Below are 20,000 nucleotides of genomic sequence, written 5' to 3'. Positions count from 1 at the left end.
AAGCTGCTTCTTTTTCCATTTGCCAAAGTGAATGGAGCTTTGGCCAGGAGGAATTGATGTCATCTGATGGCATCCTATGATCATCAGGTGTTTCAACCCCGAACCATATCACCCTCCCATTGGCGGGCCAGCAGAGGTGACCGTATTACTACTCGCCATCATCTCCTGGCTTCCATAAGGTGCATTGTAATTACCTAATGGCAATTAAGATCAGCTTCACCTGTGAAAGGCAGATTATCTCAAAGAATCAAGAATTCTCTAAAGTTGACATGACACTGAAAAAAAGTGCACGGTTCTTGTCTTGAGATATCTATGTATATGTATGTTTGTATATATATATGTGTTTGTATGTTTGTATATAATATATGTTATAGCCTCAGGCTGACCAAAATCTTGTGAGTGGATTTGGTAGACAGAATCTGAAAGACACCTGTTATGTGTGTGTGTGTTGTATATATATATATCTTTATCAAATGAAACCAATAGAACAAGTATTAGGCTTAGCTGAAAAATAAGTACTGGGTCCATTATTTCTACCACAGAATTCAAGGTGGTGCCCCAGCATGACCACAGTCTAATGGCTGAAACAAGTAAAAGATAAGAGGAGTGGCTGTTTGGTAAGTAGCTTGCTTACCAACCACATGGTTGCAGGTTCAGTCCCACTGTGTGGCACCTTGGGCAAGTGTCTTCTATTATAGCCTTGGACCAACCAAAACCTTGTTAGCGGATTTGGTAGACAGAAACTGAAAGAAGCCCGTCGTGTGTGTGTGTGTGTGTATACGTATATGTGTCTGTGTTTGTTCTCTCAACATCACTTGACAACTGATGCTGGTGTCTTTACGTCCTTGTAACTTAGTAGTTTGGCAAAGGAGACTGATAGAATAAGTACTAGGCTTACAAAGAATAAATTCTGTGGTCGATTTGCTCGGCAAAAGGCGGTGCTCCAGCATGGCCGCAGTCAAATGATTGAAACAAGTAAAAGAATATAAAAAAGAATATACATGTTTACTTACACACACACACACACACACATGCCGTATGTTTTTATTACCCTCAGTCATATTTTAGGACGGTTATGGTTTTCCTTTTTGGTACACATTGCTTACCGCTGTCTATATTAATTATATGTATATATATTTATCCATGTGTACACACATATTATAGTACAATGGCCACCCACCCACCAAACATACATAAACCCATGCCTACACACATTATTAAGTCTACAATCTAATTATCTTTCAAATCAGTCCATGGCAATATTTGTTTGATAATGGGTTTAAAAAACCATCACATGGCTATTTGCATCTTACCTTTCGGTATTTTGATTTGATTGAGAAATCTCCACCTTTACTATCATACTAACAACGCTAACCTTAGTCAAATTACCTCAAGTTATTTTAATAAACTTCCTTTTTTTTCTAACCCTATTTCTAACAAAAATACACACCTTTTTCCCTTTTTTCCCTGATTTGTAAAACAACCATGAATTATGAATTTAAAATATTTCCTCTTCTTGATTATGCTTGCAAGATTTAATGAATTAAATAATTAAGACTAAGAGAATTTCTTTTTTCTTTTTAAATTTATGCATGTGTTTCCCTTGTTATTCTTGTTCCTTTCTTTTCCAGGTAGCTGCTTCTGTTGTGTGGCTTTGAAACCTCGCTATAAAAGATTAGTGGATAATATATTTCCCACCGATCCACAGGTCAGTAGCTTATTACTGTTATTATTATTAAGTGGCATGCTGGCAAAATTGTTAGCACACCGGGCAAAATGCTTAGCAGTATTTTGTCTGTCTTTACATTCTGAGTTCAAATTCCACCTGAGTCGACTTTGCCTTTCATCCTTTCAGGGTCAATAAATTAAGTACCAGTGAAACACTGGGGTGGATATAATTGACTGGTCCCCTCTTCCAAAATTCCAGGCCTTGTACCTATTGTAGAAAGGATTATTATTATTATTATTATTATTATTATTATTATTATTATTATTAAAGCGTTGAGCTGGCAGAATCATTAGCACGCCGGGCAAAATACTTAGCAGTGTTTCACCTGTTGCTATGTTATGAGTTCAAATTCTGCTAAGGTTGTCTTTGCCTTTCATCCTTTCAGGGTTGATAAATTAAGTAACAGTGAAACCAGTAATCGACTAGTCCCCTCCCCTCAAATTTCAGGCCTTGTGCCTTGAGTAGAAAGGATTATTATTATCATCATCATTAGTATTTAAGGTAGCAAGCTGGCTGAATCATTAGCATGTTGGGTGAAATGCTTAATGGCATTTCGTCTGTCTTAAACGTTCTGAGTTCAAATTCTTCTGAGGCTGACTTTGCTTTTCATCCTTTAAGCGGTCAATGAATTAAGTACCAGTTGAGTACTGGGGCTGATGTAAAAAATTTCAGCCCTTGTACCTTTAATAAAAAGGATTATATTTATTATTGTCATTGTTATTAATATTATTGTTGTTATTATTATTATTATTATCATTATTATTGTTGTTGTTGTTGTTGTCATTATTCTTCTTCTTCTTGTCATTATTGTTATTTTACAAAATTCTTTGTTATTTTCAAAATTAATTAGAAACTGATGTAGTGTATTTCAACAGAAATATAGCAGCAAAAGTGTTAAACCCCTAGGCACCATGGTTACTTGTCCTTCCTCCCCAGAATGCCAACTCCCTGGCATCTCTTCCCTGCTTGTGTCTTCCCTGCCGGTATTAATTTTCAGTTTAAGTTTAACCTTAATGGCTTCAATTTCAGGCTCCCTATTTTTGAAGGACCCGTGAAGGCCATGGGCTCTGCTTCTTCCTCCAGGCTCAGCTTGACCCTGCATGTTAGCATCAGAGAAGCAGACAATGTTTCTGTGCACTGCACAATCTGCAAGCTTCCCCATCTACCAAACTGCAGCAGAGCTTTCTCTTCCTTTATCAAACACTTTACCTACCAACTTTGCAGAATCGGCTGGTCACTCTTCCACCAAGACAGCTCCATCAGCAGCTCTCAACAAAACTCATCAAAACAATCTCTTACTTACCTAATCTTTGCAACATTCTTCTGGCTTAAAATTCTGATTTCATATTCTGCTTTACGACATGATGCCACAACCTGCTAGAAATAGCAACCAAATCTCTCTGAAATTACACCTTACGTCTTAAAAAGCGGGAGATGGAGTGCATTTGAGTCTCCATATTCAGGGCTGACCTGTGGTTAAGCAACAATAACATAAGGGTACAAGCCAGCTAGGGTGCTGCTACGTATTCATTCACTTTACTAGAAATAGCAACCAAGTTTCCTTCAACATACCCACTGCCATTTCGACAAAAACTAAAGAAACATTTGATATGTTTTAAAATGGGGGAGGATGGTCACTGTTGGAATACTTTTGATCATAGAGCTGCCTATGCAGACAAAGAATGACTCATTCGTTGACGTAGTCCTAGATACACTGTCAAAATAAAAAAATCATGGCTCGAGTGCCTTTGATTACGGATCTACTTACCCTTGGCTGACTAGAGCTAAACAGCCTACATAAGGCCTTGTTCTTAGTTAACACAACCCGTTATTAATGTCATTAATGTGATCATGATCATTATTATTAGCAGCAGCAGTACCACCACCACCACCACCACCATCATTATTATTCAGCTAATCCAGGTGGTTCTTCTAATATCAAGCTTAAGAGCATTAGTAGGTTTAACCTATCTTTCTCTCTCTCTTAGGACTTCTTCTTTCTTTTTATCTATATCCATTTCTGTCATTCTGTTATTCTTTCATTCGATAATTTTTTTTTATTCACTTATTCTCATCGTCATCATCATCTAAGATCCATTTTTCCATGCTGGCATAGATTGGCCAGTTTGACTGAAAATTGGTAAGCTGGGGAGTTGCACCAGGTTCCAGTCTGATTTAGCATGGTCTCTACAGCTGGATGCCCTTCCTAATACCAAACACTCCAAGAGTGTAGCGAGTGCTTTTTATGTGCCACCGGCACAGGTACCAGTTACGTTACACGGGCATTAACCACAGCTAAGATCTCACTCTCTTTCTATATTTCATTCTCTTTCCTTGTCTCTCTCTGTCTGTCTCTTTTAATCTCTTTGTATCTTTCACTCAATCTTTCTGACAAGAAGATTTATGATAAACTATCTTAAAAGCTGTACTCCTTACAGACTTTTAAGCTATTCCCTGCAGAGGGCTAACTGTGGAGAGCAATAATAATAAAGCATTTATTGGTACCCTACCAATATGGTATTACTTTAAATTCAGTTTAAATGAAAAACTTGTAAGTTCAGAAATTTTTTGGAACTCTTTAAAAATTTGAATAGAAGACACACACACACACACACACACACACGTATTGTGGCTTTTGTGTCTGTGTTTGTCCTCCACCACGGGCATATGGCGTAGTGGTTCCGAGTTCGATTCCAAGCAATGACCTGAACAATAATAATAATAATAATAATAATAATAACAACATTGAAAAATACCTTAGGAATGAGAACCCAGGTTCGAAATTTCCCCAAGACACCTGAAGAAGACTGGCAGCGGCGGCGGTGGTGTGAAGGTAGTGAGCTGACAGAATCGTTAGCGTGTTGGATGAAATGCTTAGTAGTATTTCACTCTTCACTATGTTCCAAGTTCAAATTCCGCCGAGGTCAACTTTGCCTTTTATCCTTTCGGGGGTCGATAAAGTAAGTACCAGTTTGAGTAATAGTCGATAAAATTGACTGTTCCTCACCCCCAAAATCTCAGACTTTGTGCTCATAGCAGAAAGAATTATTATCATCATTATTATTTATTTGACATTTTGTTTTTATTGGTTTATTTCCAGGATGGCTTGGTTAAAAGTAATATGGAAAAACTGTTATTCTATGCCCTGAGTACACCTGAAAAGTTGGACCGAATTGGAGAGTATCTGGCACAGCGTGTTAACAGAGATATTCATCGACATCGACGAATAGGGTAAGAAAAGAAACCTCTCGCATTTGTCTTGTTGAGCCCCAGGTCTGCCTTAATGGTATAGACCAGTGGTTCCCAAACTTTTTAGAGACGCGACCCACTTAACTCTACTGGGTTAAAATCTATTTATATTAAATGTGAAACAAAACGTTTTATAACTGTTTCAACGTCTCCATACCCTATGGGCAGGTATTAACTCTAATACAAAACCTCGAAGCAGTAACTGTTATCGGCTCGATCAGTGTTGTACTGCGCCTAGTTAAAGTTCTCTATAAATAGGTAAAAACAGACTTTTCCTTTTTACGATTACATATGAATAAATAACTTGAGAAAATGACCACCTCTGATTTGTTAAGTTCGTGGCAAAAGCCTACTGCTTGATAAAACAACCAGTCTGGTATTGAAAACACGAGTCTTGAACTATCTCAATAGACAGCAGTTAAAGTTAATGCGTAATTTTATAACTTTTTGCGACCCACTAGGATTCCGTTCGCAACCCGTCAGTGGGTCACGACTCGTAGTTTGGGAATCACTGGTATAGACCTATTATAATAGGTCTGCCTTAATGGTATAGACCTATTATAATAGGTCTGCCTTAATGGTATTTTTACTTTTGTTGATTAATTACTGCTTTCTTTAATTGTGTTTTTTTTTTTATATTTTCAGATTTGTCTTCCTTGCAATGGATGCCTTAGACCAGCTTCTAGTGGCCTGCCATGCTCAAGCCATTAATTTATTTGTGGAGAGCTATCTTAAGATGGTGCAGAAGTTGCTCGAGTACGACAACGTGGACCTGCAGATTCTTGCCACATCTTCAGTAAGTGTCGCTCAAATTATTCCAATATGGGTGCAGTTGCAGCAGCTTAGTAAGATGTTGGCTTCCCAAACACATAATTTCGGTTTCAGTCCCATTGCATGGCATCTTGGGCAAACGTTTTCTAGACTAGCTCTGGAAACGGAAACTGAAAGAAGCTCATTGCATATGTATATATTATTATTGAGTGAGAGAGCAGTGCATGCCATCAAAGTAACACTAAGGTACAAATATATGAGGTCCAGTATACCCATCATGACTACCTGTCTGGTAAGGGTACACCAGGTACATGAATCACAACCACATGTGTGCAACATGGTGACCTTGTATGAAGATAAACAGTGCATGACCTTGCAGTTAGAATTTTCTTCAGGTCAAGTAGCCCATCTTGTTCAAAAGGTCTCCTTAGGGATGATGACTGAAACACCTATGTTTCCAGAAGTGAATTGTTCAAACCCCAAAGAATTCCTCCCAACACATGGCTATGATGCTCCTCCACTTCTCCTGCTCATGATCAGAGATGCACATATGGTCAGCCACTAAGGAACATGCTAAATGGGTTAAGGTCAAACAACTGATGAGCAACTCTGTGGTACTGGGCATTACTATATTGTTATTCTTTTAGGCAGAGTAATACTAGTAACCTGTTATTAGAACTTGTTCTATGAATGCTTCAGAGAAAAGCATTACTTGAGTATAGAGCGTAATATGAGATTATATATACATCCATCACATGTATATATATATATATATATATATATATATATATATATATACAAGTGCAGGTATGGCTGTGTGGTAAGAAGTTTACTTCCCAACCACATGGTTCCAAGTTCAGTTCCACTCAGTGGCACTTAGGACAAGTGTTTTGGATTGACCAAAGCCATGTGAGTGGATTTGGTAGATGGAAACTGAAGGAAGCCCTGTCCCTCACCACCGTTTGACAACCAGCGTTTGTGTGTTTATGTCCCTGTAAGTTAGCAATATAATAAGTACTAGGGTTGAGAAATTCTTCAATGTGGTGCTCCAGAATGACTGTAGTCTAATGACTGAAACAAGACAAAAAAAGTAAATAAATGTTTGTATGTTTCTTGTTTTAACATCTCGTGGTAATTGTAAAATGGTGTCTGATTATTTTTCTTTCTCTTTGACCAGTTTGTAAAATTTACCAACATAGAGGAAGATACACCATCATACCATCGTCGTTATGATTTCTTTGTGTCGCGCTTTAGTGCCATGTGCCATTGTGATGAAGTTTCTGAAAGTGACCGACTCAAGTATGTGTTGAACAAACGCAAGAAATGGATCTCTTTTTACAATTTGTGAATTTTCTGTTTTATATATATATATATATATATATATATATATATATATATATACACACACATGCACGCTCATACATACATTGTATATACATAAATATATATATCATCATCATTTAACATCCATTTTCCATGCTGGAATAAGCCGGACGGTTTTAAGGCGGTGGGCTTGTTTGTCCCCTCTATGTTTAGCCCCTTGTGGGCAACAAAGGAATGAGAAGCTGGTCAGCTGAATGGCAGCTCAGGCATGGTTTCTATGGCTGCATGCCTTCACAATGCCACACACACACACATACACATACATACACACACACACACACATTTATAGGTGCCACTTTAGCATACAGCCTACCTGGCCATTTACACTTTAGTAAGGAAAGGTCATCTCGCAGTGTCGACTATAGATGCTGCAGTAGACCACACACTGAAATAGTTCCATCACCATCATGATGATAATAATGGTGATATATACTCTTCATTATCAAAGCTGCAAAGACATCACAAAAATACTGCTACTCAGAGTTTTACATTTCCGTTCATTGGACATTTTCGATTCTGAATCTTAACTGTCTGATGTACGGGAATGTGAAGCTCTGAGGAGCAGTTTTTTTGTGATGTTTTAGCAGCTTTAATAATAAAGCATATTACTCTACCTCTGGTATTCGAGTACTATTTCTTCCCACCTTGTTTCACATTTATGTGCTTACTCTGGTACATACATATATATATATATATATATATATATATATATATATATATATATATATGTATATATTAAACAATGATAACACATACACACACTCATGCATATATACATGCACACACACGCATTTATACTTGCACATGCATACACACTTGTATGTATGTATACAAGCAATGAATGTTGGTCTCTCTATTATTCCAGGATCCGCACAGCAGGTCTGCGAGGTATCCAAGGAGTTGTACGTAAAACAGTTAGTGATGAGTTACAAGTGAACATATGGGAGAGTGTACACATGGACAAAATAGTTCCATCATTGCTGTACAACATGCATGATCCCAGGTAAGCACCACCATCATATTGCCTTCTTCTAATATCTCCTGTAGCCCAAGGGTTTTCAAACTGTGGTCCGCAAGGACAAGACAGGGGCTCCGTGGACAGCAAATACTTTTTATGGGCAATTTAATTTTATATATGTTTTTTAATTGAAATCTTTTAATTGACAATAAACCTATTTGTTAAATACTGTTAAATAAATAAATGTAAAAATATGTTATTTTAAGCAAATATTTATGTATAAATTTCATAAGCGTTTATAAGGGGGTCCCTAAGGTAAAGCCTGAAATATAAAGGGGTCCGCAAGTCAAAAAGTTTGAAAACCCCTGCTGTAGCCCTTTCCGAGTCCTTTGTTATTTAGAGACGAGCTCTCCTTGTGTCTCTGCCTTCAACAAGGTGGAACTGTTTGTTGTACAGGACCTACTTCTTTGATATCCTCTTAGCAAGCAAAATATTATGTTAGATTTAATGAAGCTGTAGACCTGACCAATGATGTGGGTCAGAGTAAAAGCCAGCTGTTATTCTGCGAATATTCATCTCTTACGTTGTAGATTATTCCTTATGGCAGCTTGATATTTTTGATTCAAAAGGGTAACCAGTGATATATTTGATCTTCTCAAAGCTTGCCCATTCAAAATTTATGTTTTTTAATGTCAAATGCTGTCTGCATTCTTGCAATTGTATTTATTATTCAGTATTTATCTTTTTCTGGTGAATTTTATCAAAAGCATATCATAAAAGTGAGCGTTATCTGGCATTTATCTCTTCTGCTTGTATGCCTGTTATTATTCACTTCATATAACTGTAGGACACACATTGTTTCTGAAGCATACTTTGAGAAGTAGCGTTTTAGTTTTACTAAATAATTCCATTTTTCGTTTTTGGATTTGGTTTGCAAGATTTTTTTATGTGATTTTGTGTGTTGAAGGATATTCTATTGTGTCTGGGGAGAGTCATTTTCTTATCGTGCCTTGAAATTTAACACACTCACCATTAAAATTTCCACTTATTTCTTATTTTTATTTTCCTAAAATTTTCAATAGTCTTGACAGTCAAGTCTATTGATAAGGTTGCAAGATGCAACGAAAATTTTAGGAAAATAGAAATAAGAAATAAGTGGAAATTTTAACGGTGAGTGTGTTAAATTTCAAGGCACAATAAGAAAATGACTCTCCCCAGACACAATTAAATAATTCTACATTTAGTAAAACTTACTGCAAAGAGCAGAAAGTGGATTGGAATTTAAGCCCCCGAAATTAGGGGGTTCCTTATACACGAGGGTTCCTTGTATATGTTAAAATATGGTAATTGGACTTCCTCCCCCACTAAAATTGTTGGCTGTGTGCCTAAACTTCAAACCCTTTTTATTTTTGTTATTTATCTTCTTCATTCTTCTATATTCTTTTTTCTTCATTGTTTTTTTCTTCATTGTTTTTTTCTTTGTTCTTTTTTTTTTGTACATCTACTTTGCCCTTTCTTTCTTTTTATCTTTTCTTATGCTTTCTCTTTTTTTTTTTTTTCTTCCACCTCCTCTTCTATTTCTATCTTCTGTTATTAGAATGACTGATGAAGATGACAATGCAACGGAGTCATTTTATATCAGGTAAAAATAAACACACACACACACACACACACACCTTTACAGTCACCTCTCGCAGTCCAGTTCACATTTCTTAAGCAACTCCACTATCATAAGCTCATGCCACTCCTATGCATCTTAACCAACCAGCTGACCACCATATTATCTCACCTATGCTGCACAACTATGCCACCTTACTATATATATATATATATATACATATATATACATATATAATGAAGTAATGGCACAAAGCAGTGTTTATGAATCACAATTTAAGTTAGTTGAAATATGTTTGTCATGTATTTCAACTACTAAAGGCAAATTCACTGCAGTTACCATGGAAAAAAAGAAATCTCTCTTAGTTTGTTCAGAGTTGTCTCTCTTGAGTACGCCTCGTTGACAAGAGTCAATAAACTTGAAACATCGATGTCTGAGATTCCCGAGAGATGGCGACACTGAATGAACTGGGTGTTTTCACACCTTTTAACCATAAGAGACATTTTTTTCTCCACGATAACTGCAGTGTATTTGCCTTTAGCAGTTGAAATATGTGACAAATATATTTCAACTAACCTAAATTGTGAATATATATATATATATATATATATATATATATATTTATGTGGTTGGCCAAAAGCCATCCAACAGTAAATCAAAATTCCATAAATATTTAATATTTTGTTTTATTTATTCATTTGGACTTCAGTTTGAACAATTTTCATGATGTTTCATGTCTAGATGCTTTTATTGAATTCATTCACTTGTTAAACATAAATAAATCTTGGAATTAAATAGTTTTGATTTACCGTCAGGTGACTTTTGGCCAACCCTGTATATATATATATATATGTGTGTGTGTGTCTGTGTATGTATGTGTGTGTCTGTGTATGTGTGTGTGTGTGTGTAATTGACTTTTCTTCCCCGCTTTCAAAATTCCAAACTTTTTGCCTATTGCAGAAAGAATTCTTATTCTTTGTTTACATAAAGTGGTGAGCTGGCAGAATCGTTAGCATGCTGGGTGAAATACTTAGTGGCATTTTGTCTGACTTTATGTTCTGAGTTCAAATTCTACAGGGGTTGACTTCGCCTGCCATTCTTTCAGAATCAGTAAAATAATTACCAATCAAATACTGGGGTTGATGTAATCAATATATATATACACACATATATATATATTATATATATATATATATATATATATATATATATGTGAGAAAGTTGGTATGTGAAAGCATGTGGTTGGATGTATAAAAGATAATAAGAGTGAAAAAACTAGAAGACTTGTGTTACTTGGTTAAAGTATATATTTAAATTATGTTAGAAAAATGTTATAAAATCTTTTTGGTATATAAACATTGTATTTTGAGAAATAACCGGTTTCGTGTTGTCTTTTCAAATTTCTCTACTTCATTGTAACTTGTTCGCTCCAGTCAGAGACTTTGTATGCCTATTGAACTCATTTGTTTTCGTATTTCATGTTTACTGCTGGTGACGTCTCATACCCATATATGCATATCTATATATATATATCTATATATATATATATATATATATATATATATATTTTTTTTTTCTGCCCTCATTCTCTGTCACTCTCTCTCTCGCGCTTGGTAACCATGTACCTGTTCTACAGCAAGACACCTATTTCTGCCTCCTTGTTTCTCTGACACATTCTAACCTTTTATCATCTGCTACTGGATCACCTCCTGCAGTGCCCCCTCTGTTATAGTGAGACACTTGTTTCTGCCTTTCTGTCTCTTTGTCACCCTCTGACCTTTCATCCTCTGATACAAGTTCCCCTCCTCAAATGCCTCTGCCTCTCTTATACTTCCTTGTCTTGTGAGTTACTTGGTTACTCTGCCAGTGTTGGTGCCATGTTAAAAGCATCCAGTCCACACTGTAATGTGGTTGGCATTTGGAAGGGCATCCAGCTCTGAAAATCATGCCAAAACTAACCTCACCTGTGCTAGTGCCATGTAAAAAGCACTGAATCCAATCTGCGAAGTGGTCGGTGTTAAGAAGGGCATCCAGCTGTAAAAACCCTGCCAAAACAGACACTGTAGCCCAGAGAAGTTTTTCTACCTGGCCAGCTCCTGTGAACCATCCTACCCATGAAAGAGACGGTTTATGTCAACAAACCGGAAACCCTGGTGCAACTGAAGGAGAATATCAATAGAGAAATCAGAGAAGTGGGGTCTGAAACTCTTGAGGGTGCTATGGTGCAAGTCTTTGGAAAGAGCATGGGTGTATGAAACCAAACATGGCTGTCATTTAAGCAATATCATTTTTCATATGTGATGTAGTGGTGTTGCTAAATGTGACTCGTGCATAATAATTTCCATTATGTCCTTCATAATGTATCAAGCTTTCATGCCTTTGTTTGTAAAGTTAAGGAAGTTATCAAAAATTGAAACCCATCAGTACCTTTTATGACACCCTGTATATATATATATATATATATATATATATATATATATATATGGCCGTTGCCAGTACCGCCTGACTGGCTCCCGTAAGATTTTCGAGCGAGATCGTTGCCAGTGCCCCTGGACTGGCTTGTGCGGGTGGCACATAAAAGACACCATTTCGAGCGTGGCCGTTTTCGTGCGGGTGACACGTAAAAGCACCCACTACACTCTCTGAGTGGTTGGCGTTAGGAAGGGCATCCAGCTGTAGAAACTCTGCCAAATTAGACTGGAGCCTGGTGTTGCCATCCGGTTTCACCAGTCCTCAGTCAAATCGTCCAACCCATGCTAGCATGGAAAGCGGACGTTAAACGATGATGATGATGATGATATGTATATATCATTGTCATCGTCATTTAATTTTCGTTGTCCATGCTGGCATGGGTTGGATGGTTTGACTGGGGTCGGTAAGCTGATCATCTGCACTAGACTCCAGTCTGATTTGGCATGGATTCTACAGCTGGATGCCAATTCGTAATGCCAACCACTCCTAAGGTGTAATGGATGCTTCTAAGTGTCACCTGCACAGGTGCCAGTTACGCGACGTCGACATCAGTCACATTGCCTCTGTAAGGCCCAGTGCTTGAATGGTGCTTTTTACATGTCACTGGCATGGGTGCCTGTTACATGACACCAATATTGGCTACATTGCCTCTCGTACACACACACACACACACACACACACACACACAAACGCAGACGTGTGTGTGTTTGTGTATGTGTTGATTGATAAAGGATAGAGGATAACCAGTTTGTGAAGTGTCAAACGAACATTTGCTACCTTCCTGTCCTTAACAGTAGCACAGTTATAACTTCTTCATTTTTTTGCCACACTTGATTTCATGCATTTTATAATTGTTATAATTTTCTTTCTTTTCTGTTTTGCTTTTTTTTTTTTTTCTTCAGCTCGGATTCATTGGAACCCGAGAGTCCCAGAAACGAGGATGACCCAGCGCTTGTAGCAGCAACCACATTCCGCGATCTTGTTTGTCGTGCCTCATTCGGAAGTATTAAATCTGTACTGAAGCCTGTCTTAGTGTAAGTGACAGTTTTGCTTCTTCCTTTTACCGTTTGTCTTTGATTAAATACATCAACACATCCACATTATAAATAAATGTGTGTGTGTGTGTGTGTGTTTCTCTTTTATCTTGTTTCAATTATTGGATTGTGATCATGCTCAGGTGCTGCATTGGAGGATTGTGCCATGTAAAAAATACCTGTGCTGGAACTGTGTGGTTGGGAAGCACACAGCCACACCTGCACGGCACCTGTGCCCAGCGTTGCCTTTCTGGCACTTGTGCCCGTGGCATGTGTAATGGACTTTCAAGCGAGATCGTTGCCAGTGCCCCATGACTGGCTTTTGTGCGGGTAGCATATAAAATACACCATTTTGAGCGTAGCCGTTGCCAGTACCGCCTGACTGGCCTTCGTGCCGGTGGCACGTAAAAGCACCCACTACACTCTCTGAGTGGTTGGCGTTAGGAAGGGCATCCAGCTGTAGAAACTCTGCCAAATCAGGTTGGAGCCTGGTGTAGCCATCTAGTTTCACCAGTCCTCAGTCAAATCGTCCAACCCATGCTAGCATGGAAAGCGGACATTAAACTATGATGATGATGATGATGATTTAAAGTATGAAAATATTTCATAAAATAAACTATTTAATCTTTTCCTAAAAAGTGTCTTTGATATCTTCTTGTTTTACTCACTGTACTGTGGCCATGCTGGGTTTGTTGCCTTGAAGGGCAAACAAATCAACCACAGTACTGCTTTTGTTTTGTTTTTTTTTAATCCTGTCAGAGTTAATATGTTAATCTTGTGTTTATTTCTTCTTTTCATTGCAGCCACCTTGATCTACATAAGCTCTGGGTTCCGAATGATTTTGCCATCAAATGTTTCAAAATTATCATGTATTCCATTCAAGTAAGTAACTTCTCTTTAACGATGATCTTGTTGTTGTTGCCTTGCTGTGAAGGTGCATGGCTCAGTGGTTAGAGCGTCAAAGTTATGACTGTGAGGTTGTGAGTTTGAATCCCGGACCAGGCTGTGTGTTGTGTTCTTGAGTAAGACCCTTTACTTCACATTGCTCCAGTTCACTCAGCTGTAGAAATGAGTTGCGACATCACTGGTGCCAAGCTGTATCGGCCCCTTTGCCTTTCCCTTGGATAACACTGGTGGCATGGAGAGCGGAGGCCGGTATGCATGGCGACTTCTGGTCTTCCATAAACAACCTTGCCCAGACTTGTGCCTGGGAGGGTAACTTTCTAGGTGAAATCCCATAAAAATTCATGACCGAAAGGTGGAGTCTCCGATGTTGTTGTTGCTACTGCTGCTTTTGGTTGTGTTTTTGTTGTTGGGGAGAAAGAGAGCCTGCCTTATGTCGACCCAATAGAGGGACCAGCTATCCGAGTTGATAGTACCAGGGTAGATAAAGCAATTAAGAGTATGAAGACCGGGAAAGCCCCCGGCCCATCAGGAATCACTGCAGAGATGCTCAAAATATCTGGCAGTGTTGGCTATAGCCTAGTCACCCGTATTACGAACCAGGTGATACACGAAGGAGTCATACCCTATGACTGGTGTAGCAGCATCATAGTCAACTGCTACAAAGGTAAAGGGGACGCTTTAGATACAAATAATTACAGAGGCATCAAGCTGTTAGATCAGGTTATGAAAGTTACAGAGAGGGTCATAGCCCAACTAATTAGGGAGCGAATCAATTTAGATGAGATGCAGTTTGGGTTCGTGCCAGGTAAAAGCACTACTGATGCCTTATTTCTAGTGAGACAGTTGCAAGAGAAATACCTAGCCAAGGATAAACCTCTGTACCTGGCTTTCGTTGACATGGAGAAAGCCTTTGACAGGGTCCCCCGATCCCTTATCTGGTGGTCAATGAGGAAACTTGGGATAGAAGAATGGCTAGTGAGAGCTGTGCGAGCCATGTACAGAGATGCGGCCAGTAAGGTGAGGGTTGGAAATGAGTACAGCAATGAATTCCGGGTAGAGGTAGGGGTCCACCAAGGTTCCGTCCTCAGCCCCCTATTATTTACCATAGTCCTCCAGGCAATCACAGAGGAGTTCAAGACAGGTTGCCCCTGGGAGCTCCTCTATGCTGATGACCTTGCCCTAATTGCGGAGTCACTATCAGAACTAGAGGAGAAGTTTCAGGTGTGGAAGCAAGGTCTAGAATTGAAGGGCCTTAGAGTCAACCTAGCTAAAACCAAAATCCTAATAAGTAGGAAGGTAGATAAAACACAAACCCCTTCAGGTAGATGGCCCTGCTCAGTATGTAGAAAAGGAGTAGGTAGTAACTCTATAAGATGTACCCGGTGCAAGCTATGGACACATAAGAGGTGCAGCAACATCAAAGGCAGGTTAACTAGCAAGTTAGTTTTTGTTTGTGGCAGATGTTCAGGTGCAATAAAGACTGCAAACAAACAGGAAACAACTTCTATCTCATTCCAGGGTGAAAAACTAGAGGTAGTCGATAGCTTCCGCTATCTGGGCGACCAAGTTAGTAGTGGGGGTGGGTGCGCTGAAAGTGTAGCTGCTAGAATAAGAATAGCCTGGGCAAAGTTTAGAGAGCTCTTACCCCTGCTGGCGACAAAGGGACTCTCACTCAGAGTAAAAGGCAGACTGTATGACGCATGCGTACGAACAACCATGCTACATGGCAGTGAAACATGGGCTGTAACTGCTGAGGACATACGTAAGCTCGCAAGGAATGAAGCCAGTATGCTCCGTTGGATGTGTAATGTCAATGTGAATACCCGTCAGAGTGTAAGTATCTTGAGAGAAAAGCTGAACATTAGAAGCATCAGTTGTGGCGTGCAAGAGAGACGATTGCGCTGGTATGGACATGTGGTGAGAATGGAGGAGGATAGCTGCGTGAAAAAGTGCCACACCCTAACAGTTGAGGGAACCCGTGGAAGAGGTAGGCCCAGGAAGACCTGGGCTGAGGTGGTGAGGCAAGACCTTCGTACATTGGGCCTCACCGAGGCGATGACTACGGACCGAGACCTTTGGAAATGGGCTGTGCGTGAGAAGACCCGGCAAGCCAAGTAAGATCGTTGCCAGTGCCCCTGGACTGGTTCTTGTGCGGGTGGCACATGAGATGCACCATTTTGAGCGTGGCCGTTGCCAGTACCGCCTGACTGGCTCCTGTAGGATTTTCGAGCGAGATCGTTGCCAGTGCCCCTGGACTGGCTTGTGCGGGTGGCACATAAAAGACACCATTTCGAGCGTGGCCGTTTTCGTGCGGGTGACACGTAAAAGCACCCACTACACTCTCTGAGTGGTTGGCGTTAGGAAGGGCATCCAGCTGTAGAAACTCTGCCAAATCAGACTGGAGCCTGGTGTTGCCATCCGGTTTCACCAGTCCTCAGTCAAATCGTCCAACCCATGCTAGCATGGAAAGCGGACGTTAAACGATGATGATGATGATGATGATGATTATCATCTCTAAGTCAGTCATTATTCATTATTCGTTTACGATCAATCCTGAAGCCGCCACCTGGTCCTGTCTTTTATATTCTGTCTTTTGTATTTGCAGGCAAAATACAGTTACTTGGTTCTACAGATGTTGATGAGTCACCTAGACACACATCAGAAGAGTGAACCGATGATCAAAGCCAACATTATAGACGTTCTTTTCCAAACAGTATTAATTGCCGCTGGTGGATCTGTCGGTAAGTTCTTCCAAATAAAAAAAATAAAAAATCTTCGTTTCCATGGCTATTTACTTCGAATCGTAGTAATATTTTATGTTGCACCTCATACCATTCCATCAGAGAGGTGGCCTCTCTGTAGTTTCTTCACTGATTAGAAATACTGACTGTGGAGCCGCAATGGCCCAGTGGTTAGGGCAGCGGACTCGTGGTCATTAGATCGCGGTTTCGATTCTCATGTTTGCAAAGGGAACTTCTTAACCATTCAGCCATGCTGCAGTTATGAAAAGGTCATATTGAATAATGTACCCCTTTAATAATCAGATTGGTCAAAACTGGAATGTCTTTAGCCATTGGTCAGTTTACCACGCATCAAGCAACTACAACATGAGCTTATGTGGTACTTCTACAAGAAATAACAGCCAAAACTTGGCAGAAACCCACATTTAATTTGGCTTTCTGTGATGTATCTGCATTAAGTATGCTACACAGATTGCCAATTTTGTTTATTTGTTATTTTGTCTTTGAAACCTATGCTTGATATGAAAATCTAAGAATATTTCTTTCTTTTCTTGTAGGTCCATCAGTGCTGGAAGTATTTGATACACTTCTACGACACCTTAGGGTATCTGTTGATTCCAAGTATGAGGAAGCAGAGAAAACTGAAATGGAGAGGAAATTCCAAGAGGTCATAATCAACACAATTGGTCAGTGTTATTCATAAGTCATGTGATGTGGCAGGTGTAGAAGTAGTAGTAGTTGTAGTAACAACAGAAGTGGTGGTTGTTGTGTAAACTCCAAGGTCATATTTGTTATGGAGCATGACACAAATTTCACAGACCTGTGGAATATGGGTTCTGCATCAATCAATTAGGCTATACCCACAGGTCTGTCGTTCCCTTTTAACCCCTTAGCATTTTAATTTCTCTATCAAATGTAATACTTATTTAATCAAATCAAATTCGCAAATTCAATGACTGGCACCCGTGCCAGTGGAGGGCTAACAGCACCATCCGAGCGTGATCGCTGTCAGAGCAGCTGACTCGCGTCCGTGCTGGTGGCACGTAAAGAGCACCATTCGAACGTGTTCGTTAGCAGCGTCGCCTTACTGGCACTTGTGCCGGTGGCACGTGAAAAAACATTTTAGCGAGGTCGTTGCCAGTGCCGCTGGACTGGCTCCTGTGTGGGTGGCATGTAAAAAACACCACTTGAGCGTGGCCGTTGCCAGTACTGCTTGACTGGCCCTCGTGCTGGTGGCACGTAAAAGCACCCACTACACTCTCGCATTGGTTGGTGTTAGGAAGAGCATCCAGCTGTAGAAACTCTGCCAGATCAGATTGGAGCCTGGTGCAGCCATCTGGTTCGCCAGTCCTCAGTCAAATCGTCCAACCCATGCTAGCATGGAAAGCAGACGTTAAATGATGATGATGACGACGATTCATACTGCTTTGAATTAGTCATGCATTATATCACAGCACTGAGATTTCAATGATGTTATTGTTCGCTTTGTGAATGACATTGAAGGGTAGGTGTGAGAGGCAGGACCTGACCAGTTTAACCATAAAACCTGTAGACTATTTTGGCCAGATATGCCTGGTTTAAATGCTAAAGGCTTATTTCTGTCCTGAAGCTCGAAGCCTTCTCTCCATGCTCACACATATCAATTCTATTGTAGTTAATTCTATTGTAGTTAATTCTATTGTAGTTAATTCTATTGTAGTCAATTCAACTATGAAAAGTTCAAAGGCAAAATGAGTAGTAAAATAGTGGACAAATATGAATTACATCAATACACCCTCCGTAAACTCTAAGCCTTTTGTGATAATTGTTTAGCAGACATTTTTATTTCAAGTTTTTGTGTTTCTGAGGTTACACTATAAGAAGGCAATATAATTATATTGAAGCACTGCTTTTTTGAATCAATAAGAACCAGTTGATGTATATTGAAAGTTTACAGTAAATAGAAACCTTGAATATTCACTGACCTGTCTAAAGCTGATCGAAGTCCCTAGTCTATACAAGAGTTCTCTGGTGTAAGCTGGTGACAAAAAAATGTGTGTTGAACTCTCAGAACAAATGTAGCATCCATAATAGGTTTTTGTGATAGTTTTACAAATCGATACAGTTTGAGACATTGTTTCAACAGAAATAAGCGAGAACCCTTTTAAATATGTGAATATACAAGCACAGGAGTAGCTGTGTGGTAAGTAGCTTGCTTACCAACTACATGGTTCCGGGTTGAGTCCCACTGCGTGGCACCTTGAGCAAGTGTCTTCTACTATAGCCTCCGGCTGACCAAAGCCTTGTGAGTGGATTTGGTAGATGGAAACTGAAAGAAGCCCGTCGTGTATATGTATATATATATATATATATGTATATGTATGTGTGTGTATATGTTTGCGTGTCTGTGCTTGTCCCCCCCATTCTCTCTTGACAACCGATGCTGGTGTGTTTATGTCCCCGTAAACTAGCAGTTCGGCAAAAGAGACCAATAGAATAAATACTAGGCTTACAAAGAATAAGTCCTGGGGTCAATTTGCTCGAGTAAAGGTGGTGCTCCAGCATGGCTGCAGTCAAATGACTGAAACAAGTAAAAGAATTTTTTCTGCCCAGTTACCTATCGATATAGTGGTCATTTGCAAACTCCAGAAGCAACACTTTCATTTCCCTTTACTCCAAACGTCACATGTTATTTCAATTGGGTCATGCCCTTCCAATTGCTATAGATCCATAATGCATCTTAAAGCTGTACCTGTCACCTGTATGGTGAGGAATCCTACATTGGGGAGTAGTAACGACTAGGCTAGGGTAGCTGACTGATTATCGTGATCATTCGTCTAATGGTTTCCTGTAGCTTTGCTCTCTTTTACAAACCCAGTGAACATACATATATTTTCTATTTCAAAGAAATTCAAACAATACATATAAGACCCAAGTTTAAAAGATTCCCAACAATTCAACTTCTCTGGTTGACATTAACACACCCACCACCAATAGGGGCCTTCATTCCCACATTTTTCAGCTCCATGAGCCCCATTTTGCATGAGCAAAATCTTTTTTATAGGTTCCAGAGGACTGGAATTTTGGAATATGCGCAAATTTTTTTAGGGTGTGTAAAGAGGGAAAGAACCCTCATGTGCAATTTTGATGAAATTCGAAT

The 20,000-nt window shown here is 39.3% G+C and overlaps 1 protein-coding gene across 6 annotated transcripts in view; it reads left to right on the top strand.

Annotated features, from left to right (window-relative positions):
• The window catches only part of LOC106869930 (protein EFR3 homolog A), a 63,161-nt gene that overhangs the window by 26,025 nt on the left and 17,136 nt on the right, over positions 1-20,000 (top strand). For 3 of the 6 annotated variants that reach the window (XM_089340514.1, XM_089340513.1, XM_089340511.1), the window contains 10 exons: positions 1,632-1,708; positions 4,830-4,960; positions 5,624-5,774; positions 6,927-7,048; positions 7,998-8,135; positions 9,688-9,732; positions 13,083-13,214; positions 14,018-14,096; positions 16,726-16,861; positions 17,419-17,547. In XM_089340514.1, coding sequence (XP_089196640.1) covers positions 1,632-1,708; positions 4,830-4,960; positions 5,624-5,774; positions 6,927-7,048; positions 7,998-8,135; positions 9,688-9,732; positions 13,083-13,214; positions 14,018-14,096; positions 16,726-16,861; positions 17,419-17,547 — 1,140 coding nt within the window. The remainder of the gene's footprint in view (positions 1-1,631; positions 1,709-4,829; positions 4,961-5,623; positions 5,775-6,926; positions 7,049-7,997; positions 8,136-9,687; positions 9,733-13,082; positions 13,215-14,017; positions 14,097-16,725; positions 16,862-17,418; positions 17,548-20,000) is intronic. The other 3 variants (XM_089340516.1, XM_089340515.1, XM_089340512.1) reach the window with 1 other exon arrangement.

The sequence above is a fragment of the Octopus bimaculoides genome, chromosome 23 (assembly GCF_046866305.1).
Source record: "Octopus bimaculoides isolate indiv1 chromosome 23, ASM4686630v1, whole genome shotgun sequence".
Classification (NCBI taxonomy): Eukaryota; Metazoa; Mollusca; class Cephalopoda; order Octopoda; family Octopodidae; genus Octopus; species Octopus bimaculoides.
Note: the sequence above shows the minus strand (reverse complement) of the source record. Positions and strands in the feature narration are given on the sequence as shown.